At 39.9% G+C, this 16455-nt stretch overlaps 1 protein-coding gene across 1 annotated transcript in view; it reads right to left on the bottom strand.

Moving 5' to 3' along the window:
• EFHC2 (EF-hand domain containing 2) overlaps positions 1-16455 on the bottom strand; it is a 233751-nt gene that overhangs the window by 111418 nt on the left and 105878 nt on the right. Inside the window, exon 8 of the mRNA XM_007955608.1 lies at positions 10122-10287. Within this exon, the coding sequence (XP_007953799.1) occupies positions 10122-10287 (166 nt within the window). The remainder of the gene's footprint in view (positions 1-10121; positions 10288-16455) is intronic.

Here is a 16455-nt window from a genome sequence, read left to right as displayed (position 1 = left end):
ATTCCCGGCATAGTAGATCATATGGTTGTCTGATACAAAATGGCCAAAACCAGTCCATTTCAGCTCACTAATGCCTAGGATATCTATCTTTATGTGTTCTATTTCATTTTTGACAACTTCCAATTTTCCTAGATTCAGACTTCATACATTCCATGTTCCGATTATTCATGGATGTTTGCAGCTGTTTCTACTCATTTTGAGTCATGCTACATCAACAAATGGAGGTCCTGAAAGCTTTACTCCATCCACATCATTAAGGTTGACTCTACTCTGAGGAGGCAGCTCTTCTCCTGTTGTATTTTGAGTGCCTTCTGACCTGAGGGACTCATCTTCTGATACTATATCAGACAGTGTTTCAGGGCTATTCATAAAGTTTTACAGTAATATATCAGACAGTGTTTCACTGGTATTCATAAGGTTTTCACTGGTCAATTCTTTGAGAAGTGGATGGCCTCTTCCTTTTGAGTCTGTCTTAGTCTGGAAGCTCCGCTGAAACCTGTCCACCATGGGTGACCCTGCTGATATTTGAAATACTGGTGGCAAAGCCTCCAGCCTCATGGCAACACGCAAGTCACCACAGTACGACAAACTGACAGACGAGTGGTGCTTCAACTCGACAACCCTATATATGCCAGAGTAGAATTAAGCTCTCCATACAATTTTCAATGGCTATTTTTTTCAGAAGTAAATTGTCATGCCTCTCTTCCAAGGCACCTCTTGGTGGACTTGGACCTCCAACCTTTGGTTCGCAGATCAGAGCATTAACCATTTGCAACAAGCCTAAAGAAGCCTAGGCAAAAAATGTCAGATCTCCATAACTCTGTTGTCTTAGTTCTAGTTTCCTAGCCCTCTGACAGAACTCGTATAATTCTGGGGGCAGCCCTACCTGATATACTATCTTCTCTGACACATAATTAGATTTGTAAGTAACAAACAGATTTGGTAGCTACATTTTATGGAAGATCCATAACTTTTACAGATGCCCAAAATATCACTAAAACAAATGAATTGAGGTCTAACATCAGGCCAAATGAATACTACTGCAAATTTAACTTCTTGGAACTTCCAAAAATTTGTAAGTATAAATGTTATATGTAAATTTTGCATGTTTTAAGGAGCTCTGGTAGCGTAGTTGCTAAGGCACATGACTGCTAACAGAAGGCTAGCGGTTCAAACCCACCAGCCACACTCCTCGAAAGGAAGACTGGGCAATCTACTTCCATAGTGATACTGCCTCAGAAACCCAAGGAGGGTCTCTATGAGTCGGGTCTGACTCAACAGCACATAACAACAACAACAACTTAATTTTAGTGTTTAAAAGATCTTGTCAACTAAGAATATAATCTACCCAAACAGAATCTTTAAGCTAGCAGTTGACACACTTTAGTGTATATAAAAGTCACCTAGGGAGCCTATTAAATAAACAGAACCCAGAGTTCCACCCTCAGAGATATGTATTCAGTGGCTAGCTTTTATCTCCCTGCATTTTTTAATAAGCATCCCCAGGAGATTTTGATGAGCTTGTCTCCAGAGCACCCTCTGAGAAACACTGCAAGTGTTTTGAGATATTTCACTGATAAATAAACTACCAAACTTCTCTAAATACTTTTTATCACTATACTTCCAGCACTCAAAAAATGTTAGCAGTTTCCCTGCTTCCTACTGCACCATCTATACTGCTCAGTCTGGCTTTTGAGGCTATTAATAGTCAGGTCAAACAATACATACATACAGCTATTTTTCATGATCACCTGTAACATACCCTTCTACTCAAGTCACACCAGCCACTCCATTTACTGCCTATGCTCTGTTCCTTTCTGCTTCCAAGTCTTCATTTGGTGTCATCTCTTCCCCACAGGGCACACTTTCACCTTGTCCTTTGCCTACTTAGAATCTTGTCTATCATTTGAGCACCAATGGGTAGAACCTTCCTTGGCTGTGGATGCCCTGCCAGTTGATAACCTACTCATATCTCCGATACCCATTATGATCTGTCACACTGAATTTAGCACTTGTACTCTTGGCTATTCTTTTCGGTTTGGTTTGGTTTGTTGCTGTTGTGTGCTGTTGAGTCGGCCCCAACTCATAGCGACCCCTCCTTGGGTTGCCGAGGCAGTATCACTACAGAAGTAGATTGACCAACCTTCCTTCCGAGGAGTGGCTGGTGGGTTTGAACCGCCAGCCTTCTGGTTAGCAGTCAAGTGCCTTAGGCACTATGCTACCAGAGCTCCTTATTAATGTATATATCCCCACTGCCCACCAAAATTCTGATTCCTAGGCATGTCTTAATTTTTCCTACACATAGCCTGGAGTTATGTATATAATTACTGTCTCTAATTCTTCTCCTTTCAGTCTTTCTTAAATCCACTTCCATGAGGTTTGCTCCAAATAAACTGTTTTTATCAAGGTCAATACTGATCTTCACAATGCCAATTACAACGGTTAATTTTTTTGGCCATATGTAATTTGACCAATAAGCAGTAATTGGCACAAATAATCACTCCTTCCACGATGTTCTTGCTTCACTTGGCTTCCAGGATCTCATATTCTCTTGGTTTTGCTCCCACTTCCTTGGTTGCTCCTTTTCAATACCCTTTGTTGGTTCCTCCTCACTTCCTCAACTTCTTCACTTGGAGTATCCTAGGGCTTCTTTCTTGGTAAACCTAGTTTCTATGTATATTCACTTCCTTAGTGATCTTTTCCAGTTAAACTTTTAGTCCAATTGGATATCATGGCTTTAAGTATCATCTATATGCTGAAGACTTGCAAATTTCTATCTCCTATCTCCTGAAGTCCAGACTCATCCAACTCTGTATCTACACTGGATGTCTATTAGACATCCCAAATTTATTCCATAACTAAACTTCTGCAGTTGTCCCCAAATCTACTCTACCTGTAGCATTCCCCATCTTAGTGGACAACATTTCCATTCTTCCAGTTTCTCAGGCTAAAACCTTATTGACTTCTCTCTTTATTCACACCTCACATCTAATCTGTCAGTAAATCCTGCTGGTTCTACTTTCAAAGTGTTTCCAGAATCCACTACTTCTCATCATTTCCACTTCCCTCACCCAGATCTAAGCCACCATAATATTTCTCCTAAACCACTGCAATAGTCTCTTAACTGGTCTTCACTTTCACCATTGCCTTTCTACAGTCTAGTGGCAACACTATGTCTGGAGCGGTTATTTTAAAATGTTAATCAAATCAAGTTGCTCCTCTGCTCAAATTTTCCAATGGTTCCTCTTATCATTCAAGGTCAAAAGAGTTCTTAAAATGGTCTATATGGCCCTATGTGATCCAAACCCCCATTCATTCCCTTATGTCATCTCTATTTACTCTGCCCTTTACTCATCTACTCTATCCATGTTAGTCACCTGTAACAATTCTTAAGAATAACAATTCTTCACACATCCAAGCAGGTTCTTTGTTCAGAGTTTTTGTACTGACTGGTACTTCTACATGCAACACCCTTCCCTTCCTCAGTATTTGAGATAGAGTAACATCTATCTCAAATATACTGTTTAGAATTACAACCTGCATTTCTCATCCTCTACCTTCAGTTCACTTTTCTTTTTCTTTTCCCCGTAACAACTTAGTATCTTCTTTATTTTTCTATAGTACTTAACACCTTCTATATAGCATAGTGGCTAAGGCACTTGACTGCTAACCAGAAGGCTGGCAGTTCAAACCGACCAGCCACTCATCGGAAGGAAGATGGGGCAATCTACTTCCGTAGTGATACTGCCTCAGAAACCCAAGGAGGGGTCGCTATGAGTCGGGTCTGACTCAATGGCACATAACAACAACAACAACATATACTATATAATTTCCTTGTTGGACTCATAGCGACCCCTCCTTGGGTTTCTGAGGCGGGATCACTACGGAAGTAGATCGCCCCATCTTCCTTCTGAGGAATGGCTGATAGGTTTGAATCACCAGCCTTCTGCTTAGCAGTCAAGTGCCTTAGACACTACACTATTTATTGTTTGTCTCCCCAACTAGAATGTAAGTTCGAGGAAGGTAGGGCTTTATGTCCACTTTGTTCACTGATGTACCCCAATCATCTAAATCACTGACTGGCACATAGCAGGTACTAAGTAAATATTTGTTAAACAAGAAAATGAATAGGTGATCTACCTACTGGAAACTTAAAGCCTCTAGTTGCAATTTTGAAGGATTCTATGGGCAACAAATTGGATGATGCAGGAAATATCAAAAGAAGATAGAAGGAATACATAGAGTCACTATACCAAAAAGAATTGATCAACATTCAACCATTTCAGAAGGTAGCATATGATCAAGAATCGATGGTATTAAAGGAAGAAGTCCAAGCTGCAATGAAGACACTGATGAAAAACAAAGCTCCAGGAATTGATGGGATACCAATAGAGCTATTTCAACAAATGGATATAATGCTGGTAACACCAAGAAATTTGGAAGACAGCTATCTGGCCAACCAACTGGAAAAGATCCGTATTTGTATCCATTCAAAAGAAAGGTGATCCAAGATAATGTGGATATTATCAAACAATATCATTAATATCATAGGCAGTAAAATTTTGAAGATAATTCAAAAACAGTTGCAGCACTATATCAACAAGGAACCACCAGAAATTCAAGCCAGATTAAGAACGGGACATGGAACGAGGGATATTATTTTTTCTCTTTTTTTTTTAGGTATTCATTTCTCCCCCCACTGAAGAAGACACTTGCCTGCTAACCAGACGGCTGGCGGTTCAAACCCACCAGCCACTCCCCGGAAGGAAGGTTGGGCAATCCTACTTCCATAGTGATACTGCCTCGGAAACCCAAGGAGGAGTCGCTATGAGTCGGGGCTGACTCGACGGCACATAACAACAACAACAATACCAGATGGATCTTGGCTATAAGCAGAGAATACCAGAAAGTTTATCTGTATTTTATTGACTACACAAAGGCATTCAACTGGGTGGGTCATAACAAATTATAGATAACACTGCAAAGAATGAGAATTCCAGAACAATTAATTGTGCTCGTGGGAAACCTGTCTACAGACCAAGAGGTAGTTGTTCAAACAGAACAAGGAGATATTGTGTGGTTTTAAATCAGGAAATGTGTGTATCATGGCCCTATCCTTTCATTATACTTAATCTGTACACTGAGCAAATAATCTGAGAAGCTGGACTATACGAAAAGGAATGCAGCATCAGGATTGGAGGAAGACTCGTTAACAACGTGCACTATGCAGATGGCACAACCTTGATTGCTGAAAGCAAAGAGGACTTACTGATAAAGATCAAAGACTATAGCATTTAGTATGGATTACATCTCAACAAAAATCCTCACATGACCAATAAGCAACATCATGACAAACAGAAAAAAACTGAAGTTGTCAGGGATTTCATTTTATAAACATCCACAATGAACTCCCATGGAAGCAGCAGTCAAGAAATCAAATTAAATATTGCATCAGGCAAATCTGCTGCAAAATACTTCTTTAAAGATGTCATCTTGAGGACTATGATAGTTATGGTTGTGTATCAACTCAGTGGTTTGGCAGTTATGACATAGTCATCTTCCATGATGAGGCATAGTATAGTATAATTATCTCTATAATGAGATCTTCTATGAGCAGCCAGTCAGTTGAAAGGGACTTTCCTCGGGGGTGTGGCCTGCTTCCAATATATATGGACACTTTGGCAAAGCTCTCTGGGTTTTTGCTCAATTTAGATCCTTCATCTTGCTCCTCAGCATCTGGCTCATCATCACCTGACTTCCAGTTCTTTGGACTTGAACCAGAGGCCTGCCATATTGCCTGATGATCTTGGGATTGTTACTTTCACAGTCTGTGAGCCAGGAGCTTGTCATCTTACTTGTCAACCTTGGATTCATCAGCCCCTGAAGCTCCATGAGTCAGGACAAGCTTCCATCCTGATATCTGACCCATGGATGTGGCACTTGCCAACCTATCTCTACAACCACATGAGCAGTTGTGATAAATCTCTCTCTCTACTTTTATATAATAGAGAGAGAGAGAGAGAATGAGCAAGCAAGCACTAGTGGCACAGTGCCTAAGGCATCTGACTGCTAATCAGAACATTGGCCATTCAAATCCACCAGCCACTCCGCAGAAGGAAGATGGAGGAATCTACTTCCATAAAGATTTAGTGCCTTGGAAACCCAATGGTAGTTTCTATGAGTCAGACTCAACTTACTGACAGTGGGTTTTTGGTGTGTGTATATATAGAGAGATAATTATACTACACACACACACACACACACACATATTACTTCCCATATTGGACAAAATATTCATTGAGCCTCAAGTAAATAGACAGTAGTGTTCCCACTCTAGGGAAACAATAAAGTCAGATCTTGCCCTCAAGGAGCTCTGGGTCTAGGGACTGTCCACAATTACATAAATGAATAATTAATGTGCAATGTGCAATGTGATAATGTGGTAATTACAGGTTCTGTGGCAAGAAAGGTGAACTCCAGAAATCAGACTTCCCTGAGTTCAAATCTTAATTCATCCAAAAATTATCTGTGTGATCTTCAGCTAGTTGCATAGTCTCTCTGTGTCTCAGTTTCCTTACATGAAAAATGGGTACAATAATATCTACATCACAAGGTTGTATTGATAATTCAATGAGATAGAGTATCATAAGATAGTTAGCACATGGTTTACTAAATTACTTGTTATTCTTATGAGATGTATGATCAGCAGAGTATATGGGCACACAGAGGAAGAAGTAACTAATTCAGCCTGGCACACTGAGAAAGATATTACCTGGCTCTCCTAAGTTAGACTAGACAATCTCCCCAGCAGGTTATCACCGTGATACTTACCCAGACAATATAGAAAGTCTTCATGAGCATCAAAAACCTCGTATGTTTTAATCTGAAACTGTTCCTTCCAAGCATTATCTTCTACAATAATTATCAGCCAGTAATTTTAACAGCCAATATATAATCAATATATATCATATGAATAAACTCAATTAACAGTTTATTTATTTGCATTAAGTAGTTGTTCTTCATCCTCAGGTTCTCACAGTTTTTAAACTTGCATTATTCTAACTCATGCACAAGTCTCCAGCTGAATGTGCCTGTTACTATGGAAACAAGGTCACTGTGTAGGAGGAGTTTGAAGGGAGTATATTCCTGGCACAGAACAAGTGAGTGGACAGGAAGAAACAAAATTAGACACATTCATACCTAGAGCACCATCCTCCAGCCATGACAGTATGACAAAGACAGAATTTGCCTGTAATCAGTGTTCTATAGGCAAGTTTACACAACATAGACAGAGGGATAAAGTCAACTACCCACAAAGAACTGTTTTCCCCTTGGTTCCAGAAGCAACACCCTGGATAACAGTTAATCTTGTTTATTTATAAGAAAAATTCCCTCTCATTTTATAATATGGACATTTTTCCTGCCCACTTCCCTTAACAACTTCCTTAACAAGTGCAGTTAGTGAAAAGTACATCAAAAGTCCTGCCCTTGAACTTCATTATAAACACTTATCTATGAGGGAGACTGGAGTATAAATTCATGTGTCTCTTATGTGATCTAAATCAGTGGTTTTCAAGCACTGATGTGCAACAGAATCACCTGGAGTGCTTGTTAAACCACAGAGTGCTGAGCCCCACCCTCACAGTTTTTTACTCAGTGGCTCTGGAGTACACAGCCCTGGTGGTACTGTGGTTAAGCACTCACATGCTAACTGAAAGGTGAGGGGTTCAAACCTACGAGTTGCTCCATGGGAGAAAAGTGTGGCAGTCTGCTTCCATAAAGAATTACAGTCTTGGCAGAAAATGCTTCTACAAGTGTATTTGTATGTTCCGTAAGAATTCCCAGGTATATAGTAGAGCTGATAAGGGACAAGGTTATAGCCACTTCTTAGCCACAGCCTGCTACCCAGAGAGAGTGAATAGCTGGACCTGTGGGGTTGGAACCATGGTTGCAGGGGACATCAAGCTTAATTGGCATAACACACTACACAAAAACACTGTTCCACATCCTACTTTGGCGAGTAGGGACTGGGATCTTAAAAGCGTTCAAGCATCCATCTAAATGCAACAATGGGTCTCTCCTTGTCCAGAGCAAAGAAGAATGAAGAAAACCAAAGATGTATGGAAACAATTAGTCCAAGGGGCTAGTACACCATGTGATCCTCAGCCTATATGACTATGAGACCAGAAGAACTAGATAGTGCCCGGCTACCACTGTCAACCACTCAGAATGGGACGTATGTAGGAGATCCTGGATAGAGTGGGAGAACAATGTGGACAAAACTCAAAATCATAAAAAAAAAAAGGACCAGGATTGCTGGTCTGATACAACCTGGTGGAACTCCTGAGACTTTGGCTCCTAGCTGTCCTTCAAGTCTGGAACTGAACCCACTCCTGTGGCTTCCAGCCAAATAAAAGATAAGCATATAAGCTGAATATTCACATTAGGTAGATACACTCCTTGGAGAGATCAATCATGGGAGATTAGAAAGCCTGCATATGCACAGGGAGAAACTCGGGGCACAGGACTACATGGGAGGGAATGACACAGGGAAGAGGTAACTATGGGGAGAAAGTGGGAAGAGAACTGCTACATTGTGGAAAATTGCAGTCAATGTCATGAGACAAAGTATATGTGAACTGCTGTATGGAAAATGAATTTTCTCTGTAAACTTTCACCCAAATCGCAGTAAAAATTTAAAAAAGAAAAAATTAATTACAGCCTTGGAAATCCTATGGGGCAGATCTACTCTGCCTTATCGGGTCACTATGAGCAGCAATCAACTCAAGGGCAGTGGGTTTGGGGGTGATGTACAACAATTAGCATTTCTAACAAGCTCCCAGGTGATGCTCTGGTCCAAGGATCCCACCGTGAGTAGCATTCATTCTAAAATTTTAAAATAAACTCTAAAATCCTTAACAATGAAGAATTATTTGTTGAAAGACAAAGGACATCATGTCATAGCAAAGAAAGCCTTTTAGACATTCTATACAACAAATGATGAACAATAACATCTGTTCATCATTTTTACAGATATGCAAGAATTATTGTTCTACTTCAAAATGTTCAACAACAGCATATGACTCCATTAAATTTTATCAAATTCACGATGCCATCTTTTTCTTCTCCTAGTCTTATGACATTTCCCTTTTATCATTTTTCTCCCCAGATTCTCCTCACACAGGACTTCAACTTTCAGCCTACATCCCATTCAAACATCTGCAACACTACTCCATTACTTCTCTTTCCACTTCTTTTTCCATGGCCTGCTCTCTCTGCAGAAGCAGAAAGTAGCCAGCAACAGTGCCCACGTTCTAGCTGCCTAATTAGGGGATAGATTTTCCTCATATATATTAAAATACTTTTGAGAATCCATCTTTTGAAATTATATTCAGCCATAAGAGCCATCCATGGTTACTGAACTCAACCAAACCTCTCTAAACACCAGCACTAATTGCCAAATAACATTTTGGAAAATGGTTATAAAGCACTGAAACGTCTACAACAGGAGCTGGCAAACTAAAGTCTTCAGGCCAAATCCAGCCCATCACCTGTTTTTGTATGGCCTGTGAACTAAGAAAGGTTTTCACATTTTTCAACAATTGAAAAAAAAAGAGAATATTTTGTGATATATAAAAATCACATGAAATTCAAATGTCAGTGTCCATAAATAGAGTTTTATTGGACCATAGTCACGCATTTGTTTACGTACTATCTCTGGCTTCTTTCTCGCTATAACGGCAGAGTTGAGTAGTTGTGACAGAGACCGTATGGCCTGCAAAGACTGAAATATTTACTATCTGGTCCTTTAAGAAAAAGTGTGCTAAGCCCTGCCATTTCCTTGAGACCATCTTGAGGGATACATATGGGGAAAGGCAACCTAGAGTAAGTATAATAAGGCTTTAGGGGTCTGCAGATGACACTTACTCAAATAAACACTCATGCATAACCTGTTGATGCTTGCATGTTAATCATCTTTGTAAAAAAGCTCTAACAATGTTTCCCTGGATTGGAAATTAGGTGAGTTGAGTGATAGATACCTACTGTGTCAAGAGGACTATATTATAAACCTAAACCCATTTGGGAAAGACTGGACTACAATCCTGGTTCCCTTCAATCACCTGTCTTTTTCTGCGAACTTCCTGAAGTTCTTCCGATAAGGTGTGGGCTTGAGACTTAGGCAGGAGCGGAGAGAATCTTCCTCAGAACCAAAGCCAGTATAAGGTGGAAATTTCCTTTCTATTTTTGGAGGAGGTGGAGGCTTACATGGAATCGAGGTAAAGTTCTCTGTAACAAAACAAAGGCAAACTAAACATCAATATATTTTTTTCCCTGATTATAGCTGTTTTGAAAATTCTGTTGTTTTCAAGATGAACATGGATATCTTTGTAGACTATTTTAAACTCAGTCAAACAAAATATAGCAAAATCCTGTGAGAGTAGGTTCAATCATGTTTATTAAAAAAACACAGAATTCACTCAATAATCACCACTGGCTCAAAAGGGGGAAAAAAAAGTAACTGTCTATGTCAAATAAGTAAACATTTATCTTTTGTCATCACATCCTCATTTCTGAATATTTTTGTTCTTCTCTGATTTTTACAAATTATATGAAAATTCAAACTTGAAACTTTATGCCATCCATTCTACATTTTAACTTGTAATTTAGTACTCTTCTCTCTTCAGTGAACACTCACTAAAAAAAATTCCTTTCCAAATAGGACTGATTCCTGACCATTTCACCTTTACCTTTCCCTATGGACTCTGTCTTCTCCCCCTGTGCATGCTACCACCCACCTCCTTTCTTCCAATGTAACACTAGGCTGTGTCATTTCACTATCTTTTTTTTTTTTTAAAAAAAAAAAAAAAAGATCTTTCTTCTCACCAACCACTGCTCCGGGTTGCTCTTGTTACTGCCAAAGAAAAGGCTAAAAAGTGATCTAAAAAAAATGTCTAAAATAGCCAGCTGCCTACTTTCTCAAAGGGATAGTAGGCTAAGTAGTAATAAGAGCAAATACTATTGATTTTACTTATTTCCTTATCATTTATTGACTCATCATCCCTTACAGGAAGGAGGGATGAAGAGAGAACTGGTACCATATCTGTAATGGCCTAGAAGCTTTTAAGTGCTCGTTTGTGGGGATGTACATCTCTGAGATCCAAGGGTGCTTGCCAGAGCAAATAGCATGTTGACCTGACCTACCCAATTCACTGTTTGTCCCACCACAAATGGCAAAGAAGATGCCCAGATTTTTCCTAAAAACCAAACCAAACAAAAAACACAGAATCCATTTTCTACTTCTTCCCAGGCTTCAGTATACCATAGGTGTTTCCATTCATGAATGAAAGGAATGCCACCGTAAGCAAGTATTTCCTTTTCCACTGTCAATGTTTTATAAGAGAAAACATGCATCAATTTGTCATCCAAGACAAGGTAAGTGTTTAAAAATAGAGTTTTCTTTGCTGATTGATCAAATGGTTAAGTGTTTGAAGCCATTTCTAACTCTGATTTGAAAACATTTTCAGCTTTCACATCTCCCTAGGCATTCTAGTAACCTACGTGTAATTCCCAAAAGAGTACTGTTCTATCCTAACAGAAACTGCTCACAGGAGACACGCTGGCAAAGAGACTACCACCAAGCATTTCTCCTGGCTTAAGAAAGGGGCTAATCAGTCGCAGGTACAGAAAGAACCCGAATGGGGAGCCTCTTCTAGGGCTATTTTTATGGGAATTAAAAACAAGTCTTGGTAATGAAGAGGAAGACAAATCTTAAGAATCAGGTAGAATTGCAATAGACTCTGTATCATTGGGAACCATTACATCAAACACAACACTGATTGGTATCTAGATTTAATAGGAGTGGCAGGGGGATTCTATGAGATTATTAGAAAGTTGAGGCATGATCAATTTTTTACAACAGGAGACATATACCTACAACTACACACACTAATATGGAGCAGTCCAACCAAAAGAGAGTACATTCTGAGCTGTAAAGTAATTAAGAATGCATTATACACCTCCAAAAAAATTACAGGTTTTATAACAGTTGTTTTCTCAACTACATAATTTTTGCAACAGTGGTTAAGTAACAAAAGAACCAGTATAGAGCTTTCCTCTGCACCTACAGTGCCATCTAGTGTACAAAAGCCGAGTACTGTTCCACTCCATCACACCTGACTTTTACAACACCACATACATCTTTTTGGATACCCTGGTTCAGGATCAAACTCTAAATCTCATTTCTTTGAATAATATGCATGCATTTACAAAGCTTTCTACATACTCCTGCATTATAAGTTTCCTCTCTTTGGTTCTCCATCATCTCTGCATTCCACATATTTCTTATGTTCAAAAACATTTGCTTCAGAAATGAAAAACTAAGCATTTTTGTACAAAGCATCTTCCCAAATGTCTTTTTAAATTGGCATTTTGGTAGCTCCTGAGACACATTTGTCTTTCAAATGGATTGATTCCTCTAATTCCAAGTGATTGGTAAAATTATATATATTGAATGTTTATCCACAATTAACTAGATTTAGATGCCAAGTTTTTAGAGAGATGATATATTTTAAAAAGGAGTCATAATGCTCCTTCATGGTCATTTACAGTTTGTCATCTCAGTTGTAAGCACCACTGGGATAAGGTTTCATTTACATCAAAGTCCATCTCTTATGTTCTAGTAAACCAGAGTTGGACCCAGGTTTTGTGAAGCCTAAAGCTTATGTAATTTGGGGGAATCTCTTTAAGAGCAAAATATCAAATTATTAAAACAAAAATAGGCACAAGGCCTTGGACTGTGGCCCCTTCAAAGGGATAGCACTGAAGCTTAACCTTCATTAACTTTAAGGTAAATCTACCTCCGCTTGCACCCAAATCCACTGCCACTGAGTTGATTCCAACCCATAGTGACCCTTTTAGGACAGGGTAGAACTGCCCCATAGGGTTTCCAAGGCTGTAAATCATTACAAAAGCAGACCACCACATCTTTCTCCCACGGAGCACCTGGTGGGTATGAACTGCTGACTTTTTGGATAGCAGCAGAGCACTCTAACCACTGTGAAACCAGGGCTCCTGGAGTTTAATTCCAAAAACCAAAACAAACCCACTGCCATCAAGTTGATTGTGACTCATAGTGACCATTGAAGACAGGGTAGAAGCCCCATAAGGTTTCCAAGGCAGTAAATTTTTACAGAAGCATACTGCCTCAACTTTCTCCCAGAGTGACTGGTGGGTTTGAACCACTGACCTTTTAGTTAGCAGCCAAACACTTTAACCATCACACCAGCAGAGCTCCTTGCTTGTATCCAAGACACAAGTAAAGTGATTTTGGCAGGGCATGTCATTCTGGGGTCAAATAATTCGCCAATCACATAATGTTAGAGCTAGATTGCCCAGTCTTCATTCTGAGGAGTGGCTGGTGGGTTTGAACCACCAGGCTTCTGGTTAGCAGTCAAATGCCTTAGGCGCTACGCCACCAGAGCTCCCAGAAAATCTTTAGGAATCATCTATTCCTCAACCCCCTTCATTTCATCAGTAAGGAAAAGGAAAGGCAAAATTGTTAGGTCCATCAAGGTCATGAGTTGAGACCAGAACCCATTTCTATCCATTTACTGCAACTTAAAGTAAACCATTTGCTCAAATGATCATTAAGCATTCATCTTGGATGCCCTGCTGCCTCTAGCACCAAGAATTCAGAGATGGTTCCACAAAGTCAAAGGTGCTTTAAGGATTTTGCTCAATCTTAATCTCAGAGCAGCCTAATAAGTATTCAAAAGCAAGAGGAATACATGGTTTTCTTACATGTTTGGTTGTCCCAGCCATGAAGAAAAGAAAGTCTTCTTTTGTTGTTGTTCAGTGCTGCTGAGTTGTTCCTGACTCATAGCAACCCTGTGTACAACAGAACAAAACATTGCCAGTCCTGTGCCATCCTCACAATCCTTGCTATGCTTGAGCCCATCACTGCAGCCACAGTGTCAATCCACCTTGTTCAGGGTCTTCCCTCTTTTCACTGACTTTCTACCTTACCAAGCATGATATCCTTTCTCCAGGGACTAGTCCCTTCTGACAACCTGACCAAAGTAGGTGAGATGAAGTCTGACAATTCTCGCTTCTAAGGAGCATTCTGGCTGCACTTACTTCTTCCAAGGTAGATTTGTTCATTCTTTTGGCAGTCCATGGTATTTCCAGTTGTCTTCACTAACACTTCAAAGGCATCTATTCTTCTTCAATCTTCCTTATTCATGGTCCAGCTTTCACATACATACAAGATGACTGAAAATACCATCGTTTGGGTTAGGCTCATAGTGATATCATTGCTTCTTAACACTTTAAAGAGGTATTTTGCAACAGATTTGTCCAGTGCAATATGACATCTGATTTTTTGACTGCTGCTGTCATCGGTGCTGATCATGGATCCAAGTAAAATGAAATCCCTGAAAAATTCAATCTTCTCTCCATCTATTGTGATGTTGCTTATTGGTCCAGTTGTGAGGATTTTTGTTTTCTTTATGTTGAGATGTTATCCATATCGAAGATTATAGTCTTTGATCTCCATCAGTAAATACTTCAAGTCATCTTCACTTTCAGCAAGCAAGGCTGTTATCATCTGTGTATGGCAGGTTATTAATGAGTCTTCCTCCAATTCTGATGCCATGCTCTTCTTCATTATAGTCCAGTTTCTTGGATTATTTGCTCAGCATACAGATTGAATAAGCATCGTGAAAGGATACAACCTGATGCACACCCTTCCTGATTTTAAACTATGCATGTTCAAATGACAGCCTCTTGGTCTATGTACAGGTTCCTCATGATCACAGTTAAGTGTTCTGGAATCCCCATTCTTTGCAATGTTACCCATAATTTGTTATGATCTACATAGTCAAATGCCTTTGCATGTCAATAAAATCCCTCTTAAGGAAATAACAAACTAAGGCAGGAATTCCTGTGTAAAAAGAGCTTACATTCAAATCCCTGACCCTTCATGAAACAAACACCTGCTAGAGGCCTTGGAGGCTTTTCCAAACTTTATGCCACAGGAAAGACTGAGAGGTCTCCATCTGCCAGCCCATGTTCATCCACATAAAACAGTGAGAGAGCAACATGTGATAGCCCGCAAGGGTGCCAGGGAGTGGGATGGCAAAGCTGTCCAATGGGTAAGCCACACTGGCCTGTTCTATGGAGGAAGTTCAGGAATTCACTTTAGGATCCCTGAATGCACAAAAGAATCCCCCCTTTTGGGGAGTCCAATTAGGTTTTACCTAGGGGCTCAAAGTTCTCTCAGAATTCTATCACGCCCTCTTCTTCTACTAAGTAGAAAAGTTACCTGTGTACCTTCTGGAAACCGCGGTTAACTTTTCTTAGTCTATCTGCCATTTTCTCGCTAAAATATTTTGGACTCTCATTAGGCAGGAGAAGGTACTAAGCACCAAGATTGCATAATACATCAGAAAACCCTGGCTTTCTGGGAGGGAGTTTCCCACTTGTGTTGCTGGCACATTTCAGCTCATTCCTGTGGTGCTGTCGAGTGGAGAAACCCAGATGCTACTGAGGGGAGGAACACAAGGGAGGAAATAGGACCACAATCACTAACAGGGCTTTGTCCTGGTTTGGGTTTCAAGGTTACCAATACATAATATATGAAATTTGGTTATCTTACAAATTTTTAGGACTAGATGAATTACAAAGAAAATTAAAATATCAGAAATAATTGTATCTAAAATGTTAAGTGTATTAATTTAACTTTACAAAAAAAAATCAGGAAAAGAAAATGGAAAGATTATCACAGATACTGATTCACCATTCCTATCATGGATATAATTTCTAGCCAGTAGTTACATTAAATACACTGTTGTTACTCAAGAAATGTTGTGAACCACTGTGTCACCAAGGTTCTCTTGTGTAATAATAAAATCAAAACCAAAAGCAAACGCACTGCTGTCGAGTTGATTTCAATTCATAGCAACCTTACAGGACAGAGCAGAACTGCCCCATAGGGTTTCCAAGGCTGTCTATCGTTACAGTAGTAGCGTGTCACATCTTTCTCCAACAGAGTAGCTGGTGAGTTTGAACTGGTGACCTTTCAGTCAGCAGCTAAGAGATTAAACCACCACACCACCAGGGATCCTTGTGTAATAATACCCATTGCCACAGAGTTGATTCCAACTCATAGCAGCCCTATACAACAGAGTAGGGAGCTCTGGTGGCATAGTGCCGAAGGCATTTTACCACTAACCAGAAGGCTGGTGGTTCAAACCCACCAGCCACTCCTTGGAAGGAAGGTTGGGCAATCCACTTCTGTAGTGATAATGCCTCGGAAACCTAAGGAGGGGTTGCTATGAGTCAGATCCAACTCCACAGCAGTGGTTGCGGTTATGGTTATGACACAGTAGGACCATTCCATAGCATCTCCTATGCTGTAAATCCTTATGGAAGTAGATTGCCACATCTTTCTCCCAC

Source organism: Orycteropus afer, unplaced genomic scaffold (genome assembly GCF_000298275.1).
Source record: "Orycteropus afer afer isolate SDZICR_OR568_19922 unplaced genomic scaffold, OryAfe1.0 scaffold00517, whole genome shotgun sequence".
NCBI classification, from domain to species: Eukaryota; Metazoa; Chordata; class Mammalia; order Tubulidentata; family Orycteropodidae; genus Orycteropus; species Orycteropus afer.
This window is presented reverse-complemented; position numbering and strand designations above follow the sequence as displayed.